The sequence below is a fragment of the Pieris napi genome, chromosome 22 (genome assembly GCF_905475465.1).
Source record: "Pieris napi chromosome 22, ilPieNapi1.2, whole genome shotgun sequence".
Taxonomy (NCBI): Eukaryota; Metazoa; Arthropoda; class Insecta; order Lepidoptera; family Pieridae; genus Pieris; species Pieris napi.
In genome coordinates, this window is record NC_062255.1 from 4,345,777 (window position 1) to 4,366,845 (window position 21,069).

The window sequence follows — 21,069 nt, forward strand, 5'->3', positions numbered from 1 at the left end:
CATATTAATGCTTCTTATTTTACATTTACTGGCTAGTTCTCAAATCAAGGGCGTAGAACGGAAGAGAAGAACTGGCAATAAACTCTCCGCCACTCTTTTTAATCGCCTTGTTTTTTTTTTACACAACGTTTGTAAGGAGCTGCAACCATTACACCATGTTCCACATGACATCTTTAGTAATTAATAATAATAACATAAATTAAAAACAAAGACTTGTCCCCTATCAGCAATGGGGCATGGTGAAATAGGAGCACGCACTTACATTCTAGTGGGAACAACACGCAAACACATAGTCGAAATAATTAACATCACCGCATACACGAATTACTAATCATAAAAGCTATAAACTTTTTACCAAATATAAAAGCGACGTTACATTTCCGACATTGCTCCAGACGAAATTACAACACGAGATAGCTACGTGACTTAATACTCTTACCTACCATTATTATCGCCTGTATATCATACTTTCTAATGGCATACTTAAAAGAGGTAGCTAAATTACATTAAAACACTTAGATCCACCCATATCGCCATTTAATTTACTACATAGTGTTTGTTCCACTCCTACTTTTATTAAGGGCATTTAATAATGGATAAGGTGGGACCCTACCAAGCAATGTAAATCTGCAACAATGTTCCAGTGACTAGTATATTCGACTGCAGGTCATCTGGTTCAATTTCCAGATGAATAAAAATGTCAATGGTATCTTTAGAAGTTAGCGGTTGGAGCTCGTAAAGCTATCAGGCGCATGCTCTGGTGTTCATGCGGTCTAGTCGTACATTCGTCAATAATTGTCAGTACGCTAACACTTTTGCATTGTGTCTGTCAAAATAGAGATAAGCAACCATGACAGCCTGGAGGGCATTGTTAGGGCGTACATTAACCTTTTTTTTATTTTGATTTTATTTTCATCTTAAAATATGGAAAGGATATAACTCCACTAACGAGATCCATGCAACTTCCTCACAATCGAGTAGCCCGCAAGATAGCACACAACTCACGAGGGACTCTTTGTATCGATAAAGTCGCAAACATTTTTAAATATATTTCCTTGTATGTTGTACTTGCAGTTATAACCTGGTGTTTCTGGGAGTGACCTATGTGCTGCCAATGTCGGTGATGGTATGGGCCTACGCCAGGATGAGTGCCGTCCTTCGGGGTAGGACTATTGGAGAGTGTACCCATCATCAGATACAGGTCGTCAGAGCTAAGAGAAAGGTACACATCGTTTTATATATCTATTTACTAACGTACTTTGAAAAGCCCAAACTAGGATTACAATTCGACCTGTATATTTTCTTTATAAAACAACTTCAGTAAAAATAGCTATTGAATTTTTTGTCTCTAGTCTTTGAAAATAATGGAACATGACTAAAATTTTCATAAAACCGTATTTACGAAGTTAATTAGAATAATGAGGCTTTGTTTAATTCGCTGAATCAACTTGCGCGGTCTTTCAATTTACAACTTCTTCATATTTTCATATTATATAATACTAGTTTTCTACTCGATCAAAAATAGATTGCGTTTAAAAGATAAGGAAACTTATCTACGTTTGAGTGTAATGTGTAATGATACATGAAGAAGTTCGAATAACACATTTTGATATGTTCAATTTCCGTTAATTGCGCAACCTCGGGATTACGGGGTACAGTCCAACATACTATCATGGCCGGTAAGAGCGTCGCTGTCATGGATATTAGTATTGCCAGTAAATAAAAATTACTCATAAGGGAAATAATTTGAAGTCATGTTGGCTAACTTAATAATTTATTGAAATGTCTTAATAAAACAATGTATACTAGTATCTAGAAAATATAGTTCTAGGCTTAAATAAATGTGTCACAAACTTAGGAACACTGATATTATAGGCTTTGTAACCTGTACTATTAATATAATATCTTTTAAGATACCTAGTAATCAGAACCGTTCGATAATTAAAACTTTGCCATTGTAATTAACAATGCAAGAAATGAAAATAAATATATTTTAGTTGGTTTTTTATTAGATGTTGTATTAGTAAAATTATTTATTGTACGTACCAAAATGGCGACGGTAGTACTAATTCAGCCGCCGGCCAAGAAAAGAATGTGGCACTGTAAATTGCTATTGGAAGTTACAGAGTACCACAGACGCATTTAAAGGTGAAACACATATATTATATTAACTGCTAGATTTTGAAGACCGAATAATCATGTAATACAGATTTTATTTAATAGAAAGTAATTTCACCTTTTGAGAGGTCTTGTAATGTTTTTATAACGACGAATAATTTATAAACAAAATCCAAATGTATTTTTATTAGAATTCAGTATACATACAATAAGATAAAAGTGTACAGTCCATTAAATTCGGAAGTCAAATATCCATACAGGACGCGATATAAATGTAAAAATCAATATCATTGAACCTTCACAAATAACGGCTCAAGGAGTTAACACTTTTCGAACATTTCCGTTATAAGAAAAGATTTATATTTAGATATCCGTTATTTCTTAAATTTAGCTGAAGAAAGTATTAAATCATTTTGTGTATTTGTGTTTGTTGACATCTATTTATGAATGAACATTAATTACGATTCTTTTAAGCGATAATAACATTTAAATAAAATACTGGCTGACTTATGTAAAACACTTGAAACGTTTTTACTGTATATTCATACTTTTATTAGTGAGAGATTACATCACTCACAGTTTTTTCAGTTGGACGACTCATTGGTCTAGTGGTTAGTACCCCTGACTGCGAATCCATGGGTCCCGAGTTCGATCCCCGGCTGAGACGAACATCGATGTGATGAGCATTTGGTGTTGTGCTTAGGTCTTGGGTGTTTGAATATGTATTTATATGTCTATCTATCTATAATATGTATGTATATCCGTTGCCTAGTACCCATAACACAAGCTTCACCAGCTTAGCATGGTACTCGGTCAATTGGTGTGAATTGTCAAAAAAAAATTTTTTTTTTAAACTCTGACAAATAGTTGAAAATAAGTCTTTCTCCAAGTTGTTAAATACAAATAAACCCATTTCATACTACATATGCCTCATATACATACACAATAGCCTAGGTTACTTAATGTTATTTTCATGTTTCGTGTCTTGTTGTCCACAATGTGGTCCTCATTTCGGTAATGGCCTCCTTCTGAATTTTCCATTTGTATCTGGTTTTTGCTTCTTCCGTCCTTTCTCCCCAGACATTTTTATTATGTCGTAAGCCCATCGCTTTTGTGATCTTCCTACATTTCTCTTCCCCGGAGGTCTCTCAAACGTGTGGATTCGGCGGCCCATCTTTGCAATATAACCTGCCCATTTAAATTTTCGTTGCAACGCGTGGGTTAGCTCGCCTGTGGCTTTCTTTCTTCTTTATAAAAAGAATCCGATACCATGTAATGACCACTTTTAGTTATATTGTTCCAAATGAATCGGAAAGTACAGTTAATGATTATTAATGTCTTTGTTATCATTAAAACACGCCTACCGTAGACGCTGTTTAATGATAACAGGAAATCAATAATAGACGGTGAATGTGGTAGAATCATTGTAAGAATGGATTAGCAGTTAGTTGTCAGGAATTAACAATCAGTTTGAAATCGTCCTAGCGATTAAGAAACACAAATCATCTTACGACAGTGAGACTAAGAAGATATGAGAGGTGCTGCAATATGTCATTTTTAGAGCCTTCATAACTCAAAATCAATTTTTTTTTTCTGCGGTTATTTGCAATCAGCCCTAAGGCTATGAGCGATTTTTTTCTGTGGTGCTGTCATGTGGAGTGACTTCCCATTGGAAGCATCTACTCATCTTCTGTCTAGACTCTAGAGCTACTGCCGGTCTTCTAGCTCTAGAATATGGTGACGTTTTAGTCGACTCACATACTGCCTAATGGTGAGTTGGCGAGCAAGTTCATTCGGGTGACAGCTTAACCGCTCTTTGTATTTAGCTGCCATTCTCCGGATTTCCACTTTGATAGTTCTCATTTTAAGGTGTTCGTGAACTTCGTTCTTGGTTATATACCATGGTACTTTTGCAACTGCTCTTAGTATCTTGATCTGTTGTCGCTGGAGTATATTTATGTTGGGACTCCGTTTAATATATTTTAGTTATTATACTTTATTTTAGTTATTGTTTTTCTGTTATTTATTTATACGTAATACAAAAATGTCGGATGTCATTAATGGAAATTACAGAGCAAGGCGCTTTTTTACTAAAGTAACCTAAAGGTTAGTTCGGTTTTTCAGCCGTGAAACATAATTCTTTATTCTTGGAATTAATCAAGTTTCATAAAACTTATTGTTCAAGGAATATTTCAGAACATTTATTTTGTTATAACTTAAAAACCATTTCTTAGAACTCGTTTTTATGAGTGTACAATTCCATTTATTACTTGAAATTTAATACTTTAGATAGAAAATAATATTACTCTTTGGTCAGCCTTTTTGTATTATAAGTGAGGATATTCGATGGCCAATAAACATTATGATCCGGCAGCGTCAAGTTCAAGCAAGGGTTCAAGGTTCGGGTCACGCACCAAGTCACCAACATTTGACGCCCTAAATGACCTTCTCATAACTCAATAACCGCGCAAAAGTTCACAAGTATTTTTATTATATTATTCATATATATTAATATAAAAAAGGGTGCGTGTACTTATGTACGCGCATAAGAAATTATACTTCTTTGGCATTATTAAAAATAGTTTTTGATTGCATGCAAATAATTAATTACAATTAAATAATCAAAGACTGGAAAAGGAGTCATTATAGTCAGTTTACATTTGAAAAATTAAATAAATAAATATTTATTATTATTCTCTTAAATTAAGTGTAACATAAATTCTATTATTATTTGGATGTTGTTTTTAAATTATGTCCAATTCCGTGGGCAACTTCATTCTGCTAATTTTGTGTCACGGTGCGTGCGCATCGTAAAATTTCACTCTCATCAATTTTTCATAACGCGCCTAAAGAAGTATAACTTCGAAAATACTTGTAATGTAAATTTAGAAAGTGCGAAAAGAAGCTAAATTTTTAATTCTATTTTCTAGTAAATTTGGGGCAAAGAACGTGGCACCTTTCGATCTCAATTATTTCATCGGTTACGTTATTCATATAACTTGGGTTTTATTAGATTTATCAAGAATCGGCTGTTTTGTATTCAAGGCATATTTTTTTACTGAAAGTAATTGTCATACATGAAGGTTTAGGAATTCGTTAACGACAATATTATTTTTGGCACAAATCAAAAGAAGCTTCGAGAATAAGTTATTGATTCAAAGATTTTAATTTAGATGTTGCCTTTGGGCGTACTGACTACCTCCTCTAAATTAAAATGATTACTAACGTAAATGACGTATGAATCCTGAAGTCTTGATTGACGTTATGTATTTAATTGTGTGTAACAGCCTACTCTATGGCCACCGTGGGTTGAGGCGGCATTAAGTAGACATTTGGGGGCCTCATAGCCTAGCGGTTTTATTAAGTGGCAGCTAGGTGAGTGGTACCGGGTTCGATTCCCGGTTCGAGGGCAAGCTTTAATTTAATTTAAATTTGTTCTCGGCCTTTGGGAGGGTTGTGCGGTACCGGGCGAGTGCCTAAACCGTACATGGAGAACACGGTCGAAGTTCTAAGGCAAACACGAATTATAAAAAATCTTATACTTGACGCTGGCTAATGCACAAACCGTGCCAGAGCCATTAAAAAAAAAGTAGACATTTTCCTCATACCATTTGTCAAAAAGAAATAATCAAAATTTGAATGTGTTTGACAGAGAGAGACTGATTGCAAGTACAAAAAGCGAGAGTGTGATGTAAATCACTGAGGCGCTACGCTATCTTGTAGACATTACGCGTAGCATTAACGCCCTCTTTGTACACATAATATTTTAGCATAATCTTCAATTACAATCTCTGTACGGTATCTGCGGTACTTAAAATAATAATTATGATATTTCTTGTTCTATTTTTAAATTTTTACATAAAACCCAATATGGTGTCACGTTAATAAATACTTTTCGAAAATGGAATGTGTTTGAAATGAATTCCATTTTTAAATATTTTATTGTTCGTATAGACAACTAAAAACTTTTTGAAGGCGGTATAGGGATGTCTAGGGTTAACAAATTTAATTTTCGAATCACGGTCTAAATGGAAGCGCGGCTTCAACTTTTGTAAGCCCGGATGAGTTCCAAATTCAAATTACTTTAAGGAAATTAACGATCCGTGAATCAATTAACACAGAACACAGCACCTATATGACGCTATACTATAGAAGCATTTTGTTTGTTGATTTACATGAAAGATCAATAAGATTTATGTTGTACTACTATGGGATGGCTCTTCAGCAAGTCTATCAAGAAATGATAGCAGTGTAACGCGTATATTTGATAAAGCAATCAGACTTGTAAGTAAAAACGGCGACTGGTTCAGAAATAAAATTCCTTGCCCTTCAAATCTTATATGTTACGTGAATATATTTGTTATTTTATCGTGAAAAGAACGAAATAATAAAGCAAAGTACAGTATATATGTACTGACGCCTCGAATGTTAAACGTTGATACACTGTAGTTCTGAAAAAGGAAAGGAACACGAACTAGAACCTATTTTAAAATATGTAAATCTGTAACTTTAGATCTTTTACCCCATTAAATAAGAGCATTGTTGGCCTAGTGGCTTCATCATGCGACCCAAATTCCTGAGGTCGTTGGTTCGATCCCCAGCATAACACCAATAGACTTTCTTTCCATGTGCGCATTTAACATTCGTTCGAACTGTTAAGGAAAACACCGTGAGGAAACCGGCTTGCCTTAGACCCATAAAGTCGATGGCGTGTGTCAGGCACACGGCTGATCACCTATTAGATTGACAATTGATCATGAAACAGATACAGAAATCTGAGGCCCAGACCTTACGTACAAATTCCTCTCTATCACTGAAGTTATATTTTTCGTTGTAGGTACCAACTTGATTAGTATACTGATTTAGTTTTCATTAAAAATTAATAGTAAATGTTTTGTCATCTTTTCACCCGTAAATCATTTTTTATACATCTATATTTATTTCTGAATCTGTCGTTTTTTTGACCTGCCCTGCGATTCTGTAACTCACTTCAAGAACTCACACAGCGGTTTTCGCATCGGCGGTCTCTCTCAAATCAGTCGTGAAGCAGTCATTTTATGATTTGGCATTCTGATAAACGATAAACTACAAGCTCCCACCTTTTCGGAATGCCAAATCATAAAATGACTGCTTCACGACTGATTTGAGAGCGACTGCCGATGCGAAAACCGCTGTGTGAGTTCGTGAAGTGAGTTACAGAATCGCAAGGCTGATAAGCGAAAAAAAATGAACCAAATACAATCAGAGATCAAGATCGCTTGTCCCGGTAGAATGCGACAACGACCCCGGACCCTCTGTAACGCGGCTTTGTAGGAACTACTCGAGGTGGTTTTAGTGGGTATAACTCACCCAGTCTCTGAATAGCAGAGATTTGGGTCGAGTCCCACATACCCCTGCAACTTATAAGGGCAGGAGATGCGCTAATGCATTTCCACCTCTTATTAAAAAAAAAGGTCAAGATCGCTTGTAGCGATACTGTTTATTTTATGTCTTTCCTAAAAAATAGATAAGGGATGATTTTATACTGTTAATTATTTGTACACAGGTAGTCCGAATGTTCGTGTTAGTGGTGATGGTATTCGCGTTATGCTGGCTACCGTATCACGCATACTTCGTTCTGGTGTACCACCACCAGTCTCTAGCCTCAGCGCCATTCGCACAGCATACATATCTGGCATTCTACTGGCTAGCCATGGCCAACTCTATGTTCAATCCTCTGATCTACTATTGGATGAGCAACAAGTAAGTATTATCTTTTTATTGGATAGGGGACATATGGGTCACTTGTACTAAGTGCTAACCGCCTATATACTAAGGCACTTGCAACGCAGGCCTGTTTAGGCCTTAAGAATCTGGTACTTTATTTTTGATTAGTACATAAGACAAATAAAATATAATAAGAAGAATATAATTTATATACAGTGGAATGTCGATAACTCGACTTAACGAGTTTTCAACTTAACAGGAACTTTGAGATAAATATGACTTAACTGTTGAAATTTCGACTTCCAGAGGCTCAATTTTTATGTGTATCTTTCGATTTTTAGAGTCGAATTTGAATAAAAATTCAACTTAACTTTTGTAGTATATATTTACATATTAAAACGAGTTAAATATTAATTCAGTTAACTGAACACTAAAAAAAGGTAATGAATGTATTCATTCATTGCACGTGTGTAAGACAACAACAATAGATTAGAAGCCCCGTAAACCAAACATTCATTTTGGATTTTATTTCGGAGAATTCCAAGTAAGACGTCATTATATTTTACTAACTACGACTTACGGAGTCTCCGTTTTGAAATTCGAGTTATAGAGTATAAAATATATGTTACAAAGTCTAAATAATTTGAGATACCGTGTATTTAGGGGTTCAGCGGAAGGGAATGGCAATTTTTTTCGACTTACTGAGGATTTCGATTTAACGAGGTTCGAGTTATCGAGATTCCACTATATCAACATAATAATTTTATATAAATAGAAAAAAGTATGAAGGGTGCAACTATAGATACCCAGACCTTTCTCATTTATCAGAATGCTCAATCTGGATATCTGTGAGTTTTGGCCAAATTGCGTTCTTCTGAAAGGGACAACGGGCTGATGATGTTCCTTTTTTAAACATGGACGATGGCTCCAAGTGGTTATGTGTAAAAAGTGCATTCAATCAGACTTCAAACTGACACAGATAAAATAAATAATACCGTATATAAATGTAATATCCAACAGCAAAAGATATTGTCTATTCTGACCAGCAGTTACTGAGATATTTAGCACGTTGAACCAAACGAACTACGAAATTCTTTGGTTTTGCAAAGTGAGGATGCGAATAAAGCTAGTTTAGGTTAGCCAACTTTATTGTGGAATGTTTATCCTTAGAAAACCGGTGAGCTTTTATTAAAATATATATTAGGTATTTAATATTGAATACTAAAATATACGTTCTATGTTTTGAAACGGTTAAGTAAAATATGTTTGACTAGGTCCTGAGTTATACAACAGAAGTAATAATAGGAGTGGTATCACAGTTGTATATACCAGATAACTTAGAGGTCTTGGGTTTGAGTCCCAGTCGTTACGCACAAAAGGCAAATCTACTCTATTCCTTTTAAAACGGTTTTCACTTTATTGCACATAATAATAATTTTTATAAGATTTGAACGCAAATGAAGAAATATTGATTGATTGTTTCAGGCAATCACAATAAAAGAAAATAAAGAAATAATTGTGCAGAAACTGAAACACTTTTATTTAATACCTTATAGGAAATAATTACCTTAACAGAGAATTTAGATTTGCTTTTGTTTATTTCTCTTATTGATAATAATGTAAGATTTTAATAAAGCAAATTTACGAACAGAAAACTATAAGATGCAAATTCTGGATTTCAAGTAACAGTCGCAAGATTTGAATAAAAGGATATTGCCAATAACATAAGTTCTCACACGATGTTACTAGGAATCGAAATGAAACTCTTATTTTATTAAACTTTTGTTCTCTATTTGAAATATGTGCAATCTAACTGGCATTGTAGCTATTATCAGTTTAATGGATCGCTTACGTACGTCCTTTGTAAGTAAGGGCGATTACGAAGCGATTAGGTGAACTTGAATTGAATGCGATGCGATGCGGGGCCATGAAACACCGTTGCACAAGAAGCGACTATACCAAAATTAAAAACTGAGTCCCTAGTACGAAGTTTAAGGCCGATTTACATTATCTTAGTGTTTAGGAGAGTGCTTTAGGATAGTACTTTAGTTGAAACATGTAAACGCTACTTGCTTTAGTAAACGCTACGCTAAAGAACTTGCCTTTCAAGTTGTACTAAAGCACTCTTCTAAACACTAAGATAATGTAAATCGGCCTTTACGAATGTTTCAATGTTTTAGTATAAACAATACATTATAACACGCCAATGCGATAATATAAGGTTTTGACAGCTTGAGAGTCGATTTTTGATACAATTATACGAGTAGTTTTCTAAACGTTTTTAATTAGTGTTCGTTTAGTTCCAAATATGCAAATGGAGCGTTTCTTAAGTTTTGCGAAAAATAACTACAATTTATTTACATCACAACAACACAAAACAAGAGAAAAATGAGATGAAATAAATAAAGACAAAATATGTAAATGGGTCTTACTGCTATATTCAGTGTTTCTATAAATAATCTAGACTAATACAACACCGAACTTAAAACTACGCTAAACTTTTCACTATAAAAATACATAGGTATTAGTACAAATATCAATGTTTTATGGTATAGTGTAGTCAATTGCTTCTTGAATGTAAAATTAATCTGCTCTACGCATTGACGGTGAATAAGCAATTGAAAAAGTACAAGTTACGCATATTATACTATACTTTCTTTTGTTAAGATAGGTTTGCTTCATGTCAATTCCTATACTGTAAGAAATAGTCTTTTTGTAAATATTTTAAGTTGTTTTTTCTGTGTGTGTATTGTTTTGTATGTGATGTAAATGTATATAGTCACTATTGGAGTAATATGTAATGGTAGTTTATTTTGTAAATAAATAATCTATTGAATTTTACGTATTACTCGTGTGCACGTGATCGCGTTGGTCTCATTTGCCTGTATTGTCAGAAAGGTCACTTCAATAGGGTGTGCATTATTAGATTCGCGCCATGCCGCTTCGTGCTCGCGTTTGCAGACTTCATAAACCTACTATTTGCATCAAACACTTAAAAAATATTTTATATAGGGCTTCATTTATTTAAATAAATCTAAATGAAACACGAGTATATCAAATTGAACGTCCCCAATACTTAGCAGTCATTCCTGATTACCGATTCTCTTATATATTAACAGATAGCTCATCGTCATGCTCGCTTAAATGTCATTGCTTGTGGCGGCGTCCAAGCGTCGGGTTGTCTCTCTCCCTAAAATATGGCGAGGGGACCGATGGCTGGCCATGCGTCATGCTCATGAACGGGTGCTGCTTGTTGTGACTGGTCGTACTTGAATTCGTGTATGCGGTGATGTTGCTTATTTCGACCATATGTTTGCGTGTTGTTCCCACGAGAATGTAAGTGCGTGCTCCTATTTCACCATGCTTCCTGCTGATAGACGGCAGGTCTTTGTTTTTTTTTTAATTTATGTTATTATTATTAATTACTTGATATGTCATGTGGAACATGTTGTAATGGTTGCAGCTCCTTACAAACGTTGTGTAAAAAAAATGGCGATTAAAAAGAGTGGCGGAGAGTTTATTGCCAGATGTTCTCTTCCGTTCTACGCCTTTGATTTGAGAACTGGCAGTAAATGTAAAATTAGAAGCATTATTTTTTTACTGATGCCCATAAGGATACATCGTTACCTACCCACATGAATAAATGATATTAGAAGCATTAATATGTATTTCTTTACTGACGAGACATAAGTGTACATTATGTTACCTACATGATTAAATGATTTTTTACTTTACTTTACTATAGTGTTCCGATATTTCTGTGGTATGTAAGCGATAAATAAAAACATTATCGCCATTGAGGCATATATTAATGATTAAAAATTAAACGTAAGGTAATATTATCAATTTATGGTTATAAATGAATGTGGAAATTTATTTTTTGTTTTCTTCGTCCCAATGTTTAAAAAAGGTTTGTAAAAGTTTTGTTTGGCTGTAAGGTGGCATTTACTAACTGAAGAATTATGTAAAGTAAAGAATCATTTAATCATATAGGTAACACAATGAACATTTATGAACGTCAAAAAAAGAAATGTATATGAAATGCTTCTAACTTTACATTTAGTGCCAGTTCTCAAATCAAGGGCGTAGAACGGAAGAAAAGAACTGGCAATAAACTCTCCGCCACTCTTTTTAATCAACGTTTTTTTTACACAACGTTTGTAAGGAGCTGCAACCATTACACCATGTTCCACATGTTGTGTTTGCATTTTACAATAACTGAAAGTTTCACTGTCATTAAGATCCTCTCCATCTATCTCGCATGTAATCCAGACAGCAGAATATGTTGGCAGTTACAAGTTGTATTACAATGAATATACAAAATAGTGTCATATGGATTAGAATATTATGATATTAAATTACAAATTCCTTGCAAAATGCGCCATCTATGTTTAGCATTTGCTAACATATCTCACATCGGGATTAAGGTACTGGCACACAATTAAATTTTTTACAAAAAAATCATGTGTGCAATTCACACGTGGTAAAACCTTCAAAAACAAAGTTTTTATAATCAAAATTTACATAATTAGACTTTTTCTCTATCTAAATGTAGGATCTTTTCTTTAAAGAAAATATATTTTAATGTTAAATTTTTATTTATAACTTTAATATCAATCTTTAATTTGGTGAAAACTGAAATAAATTCACAAGATCCAACGTGGGAGAAAATGAGATAGGAAGCATTATACAGTGTATAAACTTTTAATTAAGTGTAGTACGAAGTTTTCACTTCAAAAAGTTTCTATAACTAATGATTTGTATATAAAATTGATAAATAATCTAATTTTATAATTAAAGTACTTACTTGACTTACTTATTTAATTTTCATCAAATCTGTTTTTTTATTTCAGAAAATGTTCAAATACACACTAATTTTAAGTTTATACACTGTATAATGCCTCCTATCTCACTCTCTCTCACGCCAAATCCTATTAATTTATGTGTCTGTCTCTTTTTACTGTCACTTTTTCCGTTGCATCCGGTTTGAAATCACAACGATTCTAAAGAAGTTTCACTTCAAAAAGTAACTTTCTACGTCTAACTTTGTAACTCTTTTGACTCCGATTCATAACTCAAAACCTCCTTATTTTATTCTTCCGAAAATTTGGCTTGCTGGTTGAAACTGGCCATTGAACATACGGCTCTTCCATGTCTAATTTAGTATGTACCTAATAATAATTCGTAAACAAAAACTAGCCAAATCAGAGCTTAGGCTTCAATATATTGTCCTAAGTTGTAAGATGAAATTTTATTTGAAGGTGTTAAAATATTCTATGTTAAAAATACATTTCAGAACTGACCATTGAACTTGGGCACACATTTAGATCTAACTTCGTCGAAGTCAACAATCAATTCATATATCATAATATTTAACTTAACTCACATTACACATTTATGGTTGATGAGGTCAATTGAATAAGACAGTAATGAAGTATTTTGTCAATAGGTTCAGATTATATTTCCGTTTGGTGCTGTGTTGGTGTCAAACTGTGAAAACTACAACGCCTGACGATCTCAGAAAACAATTAGAATTGAACAAATCGTTTTCAGGTATGTATATATTTCTATAACTTATTTTAATCCGCACACAGAGATTCAGTGTTCGAGATATGGGACTAAACGATCTGGAACTAAAGACCTCCTCCGCTCACAAGGAGTAGTTAGTAGACATTGTGTCCCAAACGGCTACTGGAGTTTCTGTGTAAATGGTGTTTGGCCGAATAAAATCTCCAGCATTTCGAAAGTTGGTAGTGGTTGGGGCTACAATTAATAAAAATAGTAGCTAAGTATTGTCTTTTATTGACATAACCTTTACACATTTAAAGAAAACACTTTTTAACCACGTGGCTTTTTAACCGTGACGTCACGGTGACCACGCACGCTGTAAAGCACGCGAAACGTCGGTTGAATTTAAAATTATGTTAAATAATTGTAAATTTATAATAAAACATAACTTTAATCCGGTTAAAAAGTGTTTTCTTTCAAATAGTAGCTGTCTGATATATGTAAAATTAGACTAAAAACAAAATGTAGAGAAAACAAAGTTAATAATTAAATTTACTTAAGTTTAAAACAATGTCTTATCTTCGAACGAACCTGCCATAAAGGAATTCTGTTTTTATTTATTCCTAAATATCTCTTGTGTGGTTTTATATGTTCTCATAAAAATACTTCAAATCAAGACGTAACGCTTTTAAAGAGAGATATCTCCAATGTTGGTGATAAATTTGGTGTATTAATGGTGTAATTTCGGGTTGTTTGTTTTTATTATGTGTAATATCTTTTCAAGGTTTAATGGTTCCTACAATTATTCTAGAACAAAATAGCTGGCGTTTAAATAGAGAAGCGGTTTCTTGTCAGTTCTTCAGGTGGGCTTTCCCGCGATTAAAATTTTTGACGTTCATAAGTTACTTAATTACTTTTGACTTTGTTTAGTTTATATTAAGCTATTCAGTAACCCTTTTTTATTCAAACAAAGAGACTGTCGCCAACGACTATCTCTAATATTGACAAATGAAATTTGTGTGTCGACCCTCAATACATTAGAACGGGATGGGTAGGTTAAATATTTTGAAATGTTTACACACTCCTATACAATGTTATGTACTTATATATTCTTATTTTAATGGTGCTGTTTTATTGTTAACAGATATCCTATATGAAATCTTTTCTCCGACATTGTACAATGAAACAAAACTTCTAACAGTTAGACAACTATGGCATTACCGACCACACCCCATCATGCACAACCCAAAACTACATATTATAATGCTTTATCTATTTCCTGGCCACCACATTCTTAAAAATATTTTTTTTACTATGACTATGACATAAAACTTTATACATTTACTAAGAAACCTGTCCTATGTTGAAACGGAAGCTATTCCTTTAAAGTAGTTTAATTATAGAATTGTAAGTATTAAGTAGAATTTATGACGTCAAGTCAGTAATATGTCAGGAAATCCTAGTGTGGCTAGTGCACTTTTTCTTTTAACTGTACATGCTTTTGTATCGTGTAATCAAGTTTTTATCGCTTTCTTACTATGTAAGAATATAAAAGCTACGGTTAATGTGACATTATTTTGCCAAAAAATATTGGTTGTTTGTAAAGTAGGTTTACGATCGAGATGTTTACGTGATAACGTCTTATTGGTGATATAAGTTTTTGGGAAGTAAGGAATTAATGAAGATAACAATTTTTTCAAATTTTAAATTACATCTATCGTTTTATTCACACTTTTGATGATAAATTTCGGGTGTAAAATGACAAGTTTACTTATTCGACTATGAAATACATTTTTCTTCATACATTCACGGAATGACTGGCAGCGCTCGAGATGAGACGGGAGATCGGTCCGTCTCTCTCTCGTTATACCTGCGATCGCGCTCGTGAGGTTTTGGTGTGACACAAGTTTCTGAATATGTCACCCGACTAAAACGATTTTAAAGACGTTATCACGTCAAAACATCGGAAATTAATCTTCGTGGGATTCGTATAAGTGAGTGGTTGGTATATATCTGCTCATAAGCCTTTTACCGCCTTAGATACAAACTCAATTTTTATAAATTTTAGCATAGAGGATATCGCTACATTCTAAGTACATTTAAATTTCTAGATATAACATTATTCTACTAGTAATATATTTTTTTTATAATTACAAATATCACAAAAAAAGAGTGCGACTTTACATGAATTACAATCTAGCTTATACAATAATTACGTCTAATAGTAATTCTACAATAGATAGCTTAAACTAAGGTAATATTCATTAACAGTCTTAGTGTTCTATAATGATAAGACACTATGTTCGTGTGTCCGAGATACCGCACTTGCACTTATACTCTATACACTAGGTATTTTAACACAATAGGTTTAGTTCTCTTAAGGCATTTTAATTAGTACTATTAAAGCGGAATTTAAAATATAAAAATTATCTCAATAGTAAGAAAATATTGTTTAGAAAATGAAATTATAACCTCATGATGATTTTCCTCAAAATGTCAAAATTCTTAAGATATCTAACTACGAATTTTCCGTTTCAATTCTCGTATAAAATGGGGAAGGAAAATCGAGGAAAATCCATTCAAATTTTTCTCCTTTGTCTCTTTTAACTGATTCGTTCGAGGCTTCGTCGCGCTAAATGACATAGAGCGATGTATTCATTTCAGATGCGAAAAACTTTTCTTTTCTTTGATAAAGAAAATTTATTATACCCCAACTTATTACTTACAAATACGGCACGATCTCAAACAAAGTTAAACTAAAACAGTCGTAATATCAATTGTTATTTTCTAAGCTGTTTAAGAAGGCAAACATACTCGCTGTAAGTAAGTTATTACTTGTAGTTATGTCAGGACAATAAAAACCAATTGAATATGATATATGACTTGATTCGTGGCTTTTGTTTTTTAATGTTAGCCAACATTAAAACACGCGTTGACACGAAAAAGAAACAAAATCTATAAACAGAAATAGGTTATATTATATTAATTAAAATATTAAACTATCATTTTATTAAAATTACGGAAGTCAAAAATTGTGTTATTTATACATAGATCGAAATAAAAAATATTTACATTACTACTCTTCAATTCTGAAAAATAATAACAGTTGGTCAAATGTCAATTTCACGAAGTTGATGTTGGATAGACTACAGAAAGCGCACACTTTGTATAGTCTGTGGACAATTACTAATATATATTATCTCGAAAGACGGCGGTATGGTCGAAAGACTATAGCCTGCGCCATGGGCGAAAAAAAAAATTATCTGTGGCCACGTTTTGCGCGTTTGGATTCATATTATGTTATAATTAACAGTAATTTAAATTGTTTAATCTTATTTATGAGGTTTAATAAAGTAGTGTTCCACATCTGTGTTGACATGTTTTATATTTAGCAAGTTAACATATAGTAATCTACATGCGATAATTAGTATTATTATTGTGTGGTGAGAACAGCAATAAGTATATGATTTGTATTTTTGCAATCTCAACTTGGAAAAATGATGCAATTATATTTTTTTAATTATCGTTATAGAAGATTTTATAAAAGCAGTAATTAAATATAACTGAAAGTGACGTCACCACGACGGTTATACAAAGAAGCCCGAGCGTCGAGTATTATCCTCTGCTTATCAAAGACCATTACTTGACTTAACAGAACTTTTTTTTGCGGTTTAATAATTATTATTTTATTAATAATATTGTAAGCGAACAAAGTAAATAAGTAACTTATAATTTATTTTTTTTATTATTTTAAAAAAAGCACACTCAATGGGACATTGAGGTAACCTTCGTCGAATAACATTGATTATTTTGCTTGGCATAATGCGCATCTAAACTTTAAATTAAGTTATATTCCAGGGTATCTTAATAATACACGAAGCGGTAAGTTATTCATTACAATAACCATTAAAACTTATTGTCGAAGGACGATTAAGGAGGTACAGCACGTCTTAAGCGGGATTAAGTAAATCTTCTGACACTTTCGTAAAGAGGTATATTTTCCTTTGATAAACAAAATCAGTGTCGCTACCCTCAAAGGTCTGGGCCATTTATTTTTTAAGAAAGTCAGCCTTCTATGCCTGACACACGCTAAAACTACAAAAAGCTACGGTCTAAAGCTACGGTTTCCTAGAAAAGCGGTGCCGTTAACTAACGTTTGTCATTTTACGGTTGTTAATAACGGCCGTCTTTACGGTGTTGTAGTTGTAGTTTTGAAGTGTTATTCCAATTTTGTTCCACAAATTTTGCTTCATCTGAGCTTGTCTGTACTCTTTGGATTTGATATTGTACAAAGCTTCATGATTTTTAACAAAATCAATAATTAATTGTTCATCATTTTCGCTCGTCCAAGTCATTGTATTAATTAAATATGTGCACCGAAAAACGTTGAACTACTGTTTATCACCAATATGACGGCCGTCATTCAAATTACAGCACCACTATTTGACGTTACGGTGACACTCAACGTTCTCTAGAAAACCTACTCCGATGTTATTTATAGACAACGTATGGGTGACGTCACCCATCGTTACATTACGGCCATTAGATAACGGCACTGCTGTTCTAGGAAACCATAGCTTTAGGCATGCCGGTTTTCTCACGATGTTTTTCTTCTTGTGTGTGTGTGTGTTAAATGCAAAGAACAAAGTCCATTGGTAGCCGGGATTCGAACCTACGACTTCAGGAATCATCCCTAACTCGCACACTGAATTCCCTAGGCCCTGATAAAGCAGTAATAAATCTTATTATGATTTCTTTGTGCGTACGTAATTAATAATAGCTTATTGTTACAGCGAGCCACAGACATTGCCGCGAAGCGTCGTCGTTCACGAGAGCCTGACATTCGCGACGTCGGAGCAATTTGTCACGCTCCCTAACGCCGAATGGTAATTTTATTGTTAATTAATAATTGTTATTATATAATGTGCATTACTTTAAATATAATTTACGCATTATTTTCCGTGTTTAACAGGTTGAAGGTCACTTTGAGCGATCTCAGTCTAGTCTCAGTCTCAGCATCTCAGAAACTATTTAATAATATATACATTTAGTTCTGTGGAGTTAATTAAATTAAACAGCCCCACACAAGTTTCTCATTACCTGGTACATACTTAGAAACATAATTTTATAAAAGCGGAAAAAGGAGACAAACGTTACAGGTTTTTCCATTCCCATATTAAAACTGAATGATCTTCTATTTCTGTTTATTCATAGAAAAAATTAAATCATTATTTATGTTTCAAGTTTACGATTCACTGCGCCCTGTGATCTAAAAGTGTCTTGACCTTCGAAACGAGAATCTTTCAGCGCATGTGCCACCTCCAATTGGTGGTGTTTCTTCCACACTGTCGATGTTAAGGATCAAAAAGTAACAACTAATTATTAAAATACAGTCTAATTAACACAAAATATAGGCTCCGATGCCGAATTAGCAATTACATATGGAAATATTGATGCTCAAGTCTGATACCGGAGGATTTATAGCACAAAAACTAAAGGGACACAATTTATGTTACTATAATAGAAATTCTCCATGTCGTAAATCTAATTTATTATGCTAAAAACTTAATTTCAAATCCGGTCGTCAATATTTCAATCTTATATGTGTTACTTTACTTATTTTACGCCTAAGTCTTAAGCGTAAACGTACTTTAGTAAAGTTGACTTAAGTCAACTATACATAACTCAAATTTATCTGTTTTCTATATAAATGATGCAGCTGTGTATACAAATCCTTAAACAGTTGAACGGTTCAAATCCTTTTGCAAAACATAAATGTCTCAGAAAAATAACTATAGGACATTGAACCACAAGTAAATTGTTGACAAGGCATAAGTCGATGTTGTCAGGTCAACTAACTCATTTTTCTCTTTCGCTTAATAAATGCCATCCTATTTTTGTATAGCCTTCATTTTATATAGTATGTCTTATAAAAAAATATCATAAGTTTATATATATATATCTGTAACAGAAACCTTTCAAATTCTTCGCAATCTTAACGGATTAAACAGTACTTATCTTATATTCTGTAGTGGGCTGATTAATTTTATAGAAAGCAATGTTAAATGCGTATCACGTACCTAATACGATGTTCTGCTGGTAATTATGTTTCAAAAATTTTTGGTATTTTTATTTAACTTGTATATAATTAATATTTACCTAAATTGTCATAGATAAAAGATATTGTAAAATATACCGCAGATATAGTATGTATGATGTCGTACACTTGAATAAATAAATAAACAGTACGAACTTCTTAAAATTAATGATTACTCCTACCAGAATGTGTGGTTTGACTCAAGGACCTAAGTTTTGTTATTTTAAATACCTATATGCAATTATTAATACAAATTATAATAAATAACGAATTAAAAACAATAACTAAGCTTAAGATATAATAACTAAAATATATTATTAAAAGGAGTCCCTTTAAAAGGTTCCGAAGATACTGGCAGCGTTTCCTCTTTGAATTGCTAGACTAAATCTTTGTCCGAGATAACTGGCAGCTCTTCGGTCTCCTGTGATGTCGACTAACCTTTTTGCTATTTCCTTAAAAAGTCTTATAGCGCTAGGACCCCACCAGAAGATAATGCTAGCCAGTTCCGATATAGTATTTAATGTAATAATAATAATTAGTCGTCCTTCAAACAACTTATTTAGATAATAAGTCTGTTTTAAGATTGGCCATTCATGACCTAATATAAAGGTTCTTTTTCCTTTAAAATACGTGGTATTTTATAAAAAATCGACTACCCAGTATAAAACAATATATCATTGAGCTAAATTGCTATATAGATAGATTTCACCTGGTTTGAAATATGATTCGAACAACTTACAAAAGCATTTCCATAAGTCACTCACACAGTATTTTCTTACAGGGCAGTCCAACATCACGTCGGCGATGACAAATGGAAACTCGGTAAAAACGAGAAAACGCAGCGAAGAAATAAAGGACGGCTTTGTCTGCGATCATAGATTATAAATCTACGTTTTATATTGTTCTAGTCATCTGCTCAATTCATACTCATAATTATTTGTAAATAAATATTTTTATATATAGACAATACACTTAATTTACTGTTGAATTGTAACTTATTAATAAAGTGTTGATGTGATGGTTGTATTTGTTCTCATCCACTTAATCGCTTAATGTTCTTATTAAGTATGCTTCCGGGAACTTTATATGCAATTTGGACGTAATTTTAAGCTTTTAGGACATTTGAGAAAGTAATATTCTGTTGCACTTTCTCTCTTACTTTAACAACTTTCTTAAAAACAATATTTTCACTATCCAAAACTTTATATTCACTTTCTTAAGCGAAATCTCAACCTGTCTGTTGCTTAAACGGAAAGTATTATTTTCGAGCAACAATTATTATATTTTGTATATATAGTGTTTTGTAGAGATTATTAAGTTCAGTACCTAAATTAATTTATATGTCAAATCGAAAAGACTAGCTGCCCACGATACAGGAAACCCTAGTGTGAGGGCTAGTGCAATTTCTCTTTTAATATACACTTTAACATAAACTAAAATATATTATTAAAAGGAGTCCCTATAGGCATGGTTCCGAAGATACTGGCAGCGTTCCCCCTTTGAATCGCTAGACTAATTCTTTGTCCGAGGTAGCTGCCAGATCTTCGGTCTCCTGTGATGTCGACTAACCTTTTTGATATTTCTTTAAAAATAAAGAAGACAAATATTTATTATTTATTTATTTATATATTTATTTTTTT

General features: G+C 33.1%; 1 protein-coding gene across 1 annotated transcript in view; it reads left to right on the forward strand.

Annotated features, from left to right (window-relative positions):
* LOC125061008 (tachykinin-like peptides receptor 86C) overlaps positions 1-20,447 on the forward strand; it is a 63,608-nt gene extending 43,161 nt beyond the window's left edge. The window contains exons 7-11 of the mRNA XM_047666148.1: positions 1,075-1,222; positions 7,664-7,860; positions 13,274-13,377; positions 18,126-18,218; positions 20,211-20,447. Of these exons, the coding sequence (XP_047522104.1) occupies positions 1,075-1,222; positions 7,664-7,860; positions 13,274-13,377; positions 18,126-18,172 (496 nt within the window). The 3' untranslated portion in view covers positions 18,173-18,218; positions 20,211-20,447. The remainder of the gene's footprint in view (positions 1-1,074; positions 1,223-7,663; positions 7,861-13,273; positions 13,378-18,125; positions 18,219-20,210) is intronic.
* The last annotated feature ends 622 nt before the right edge of the window (positions 20,448-21,069 follow it).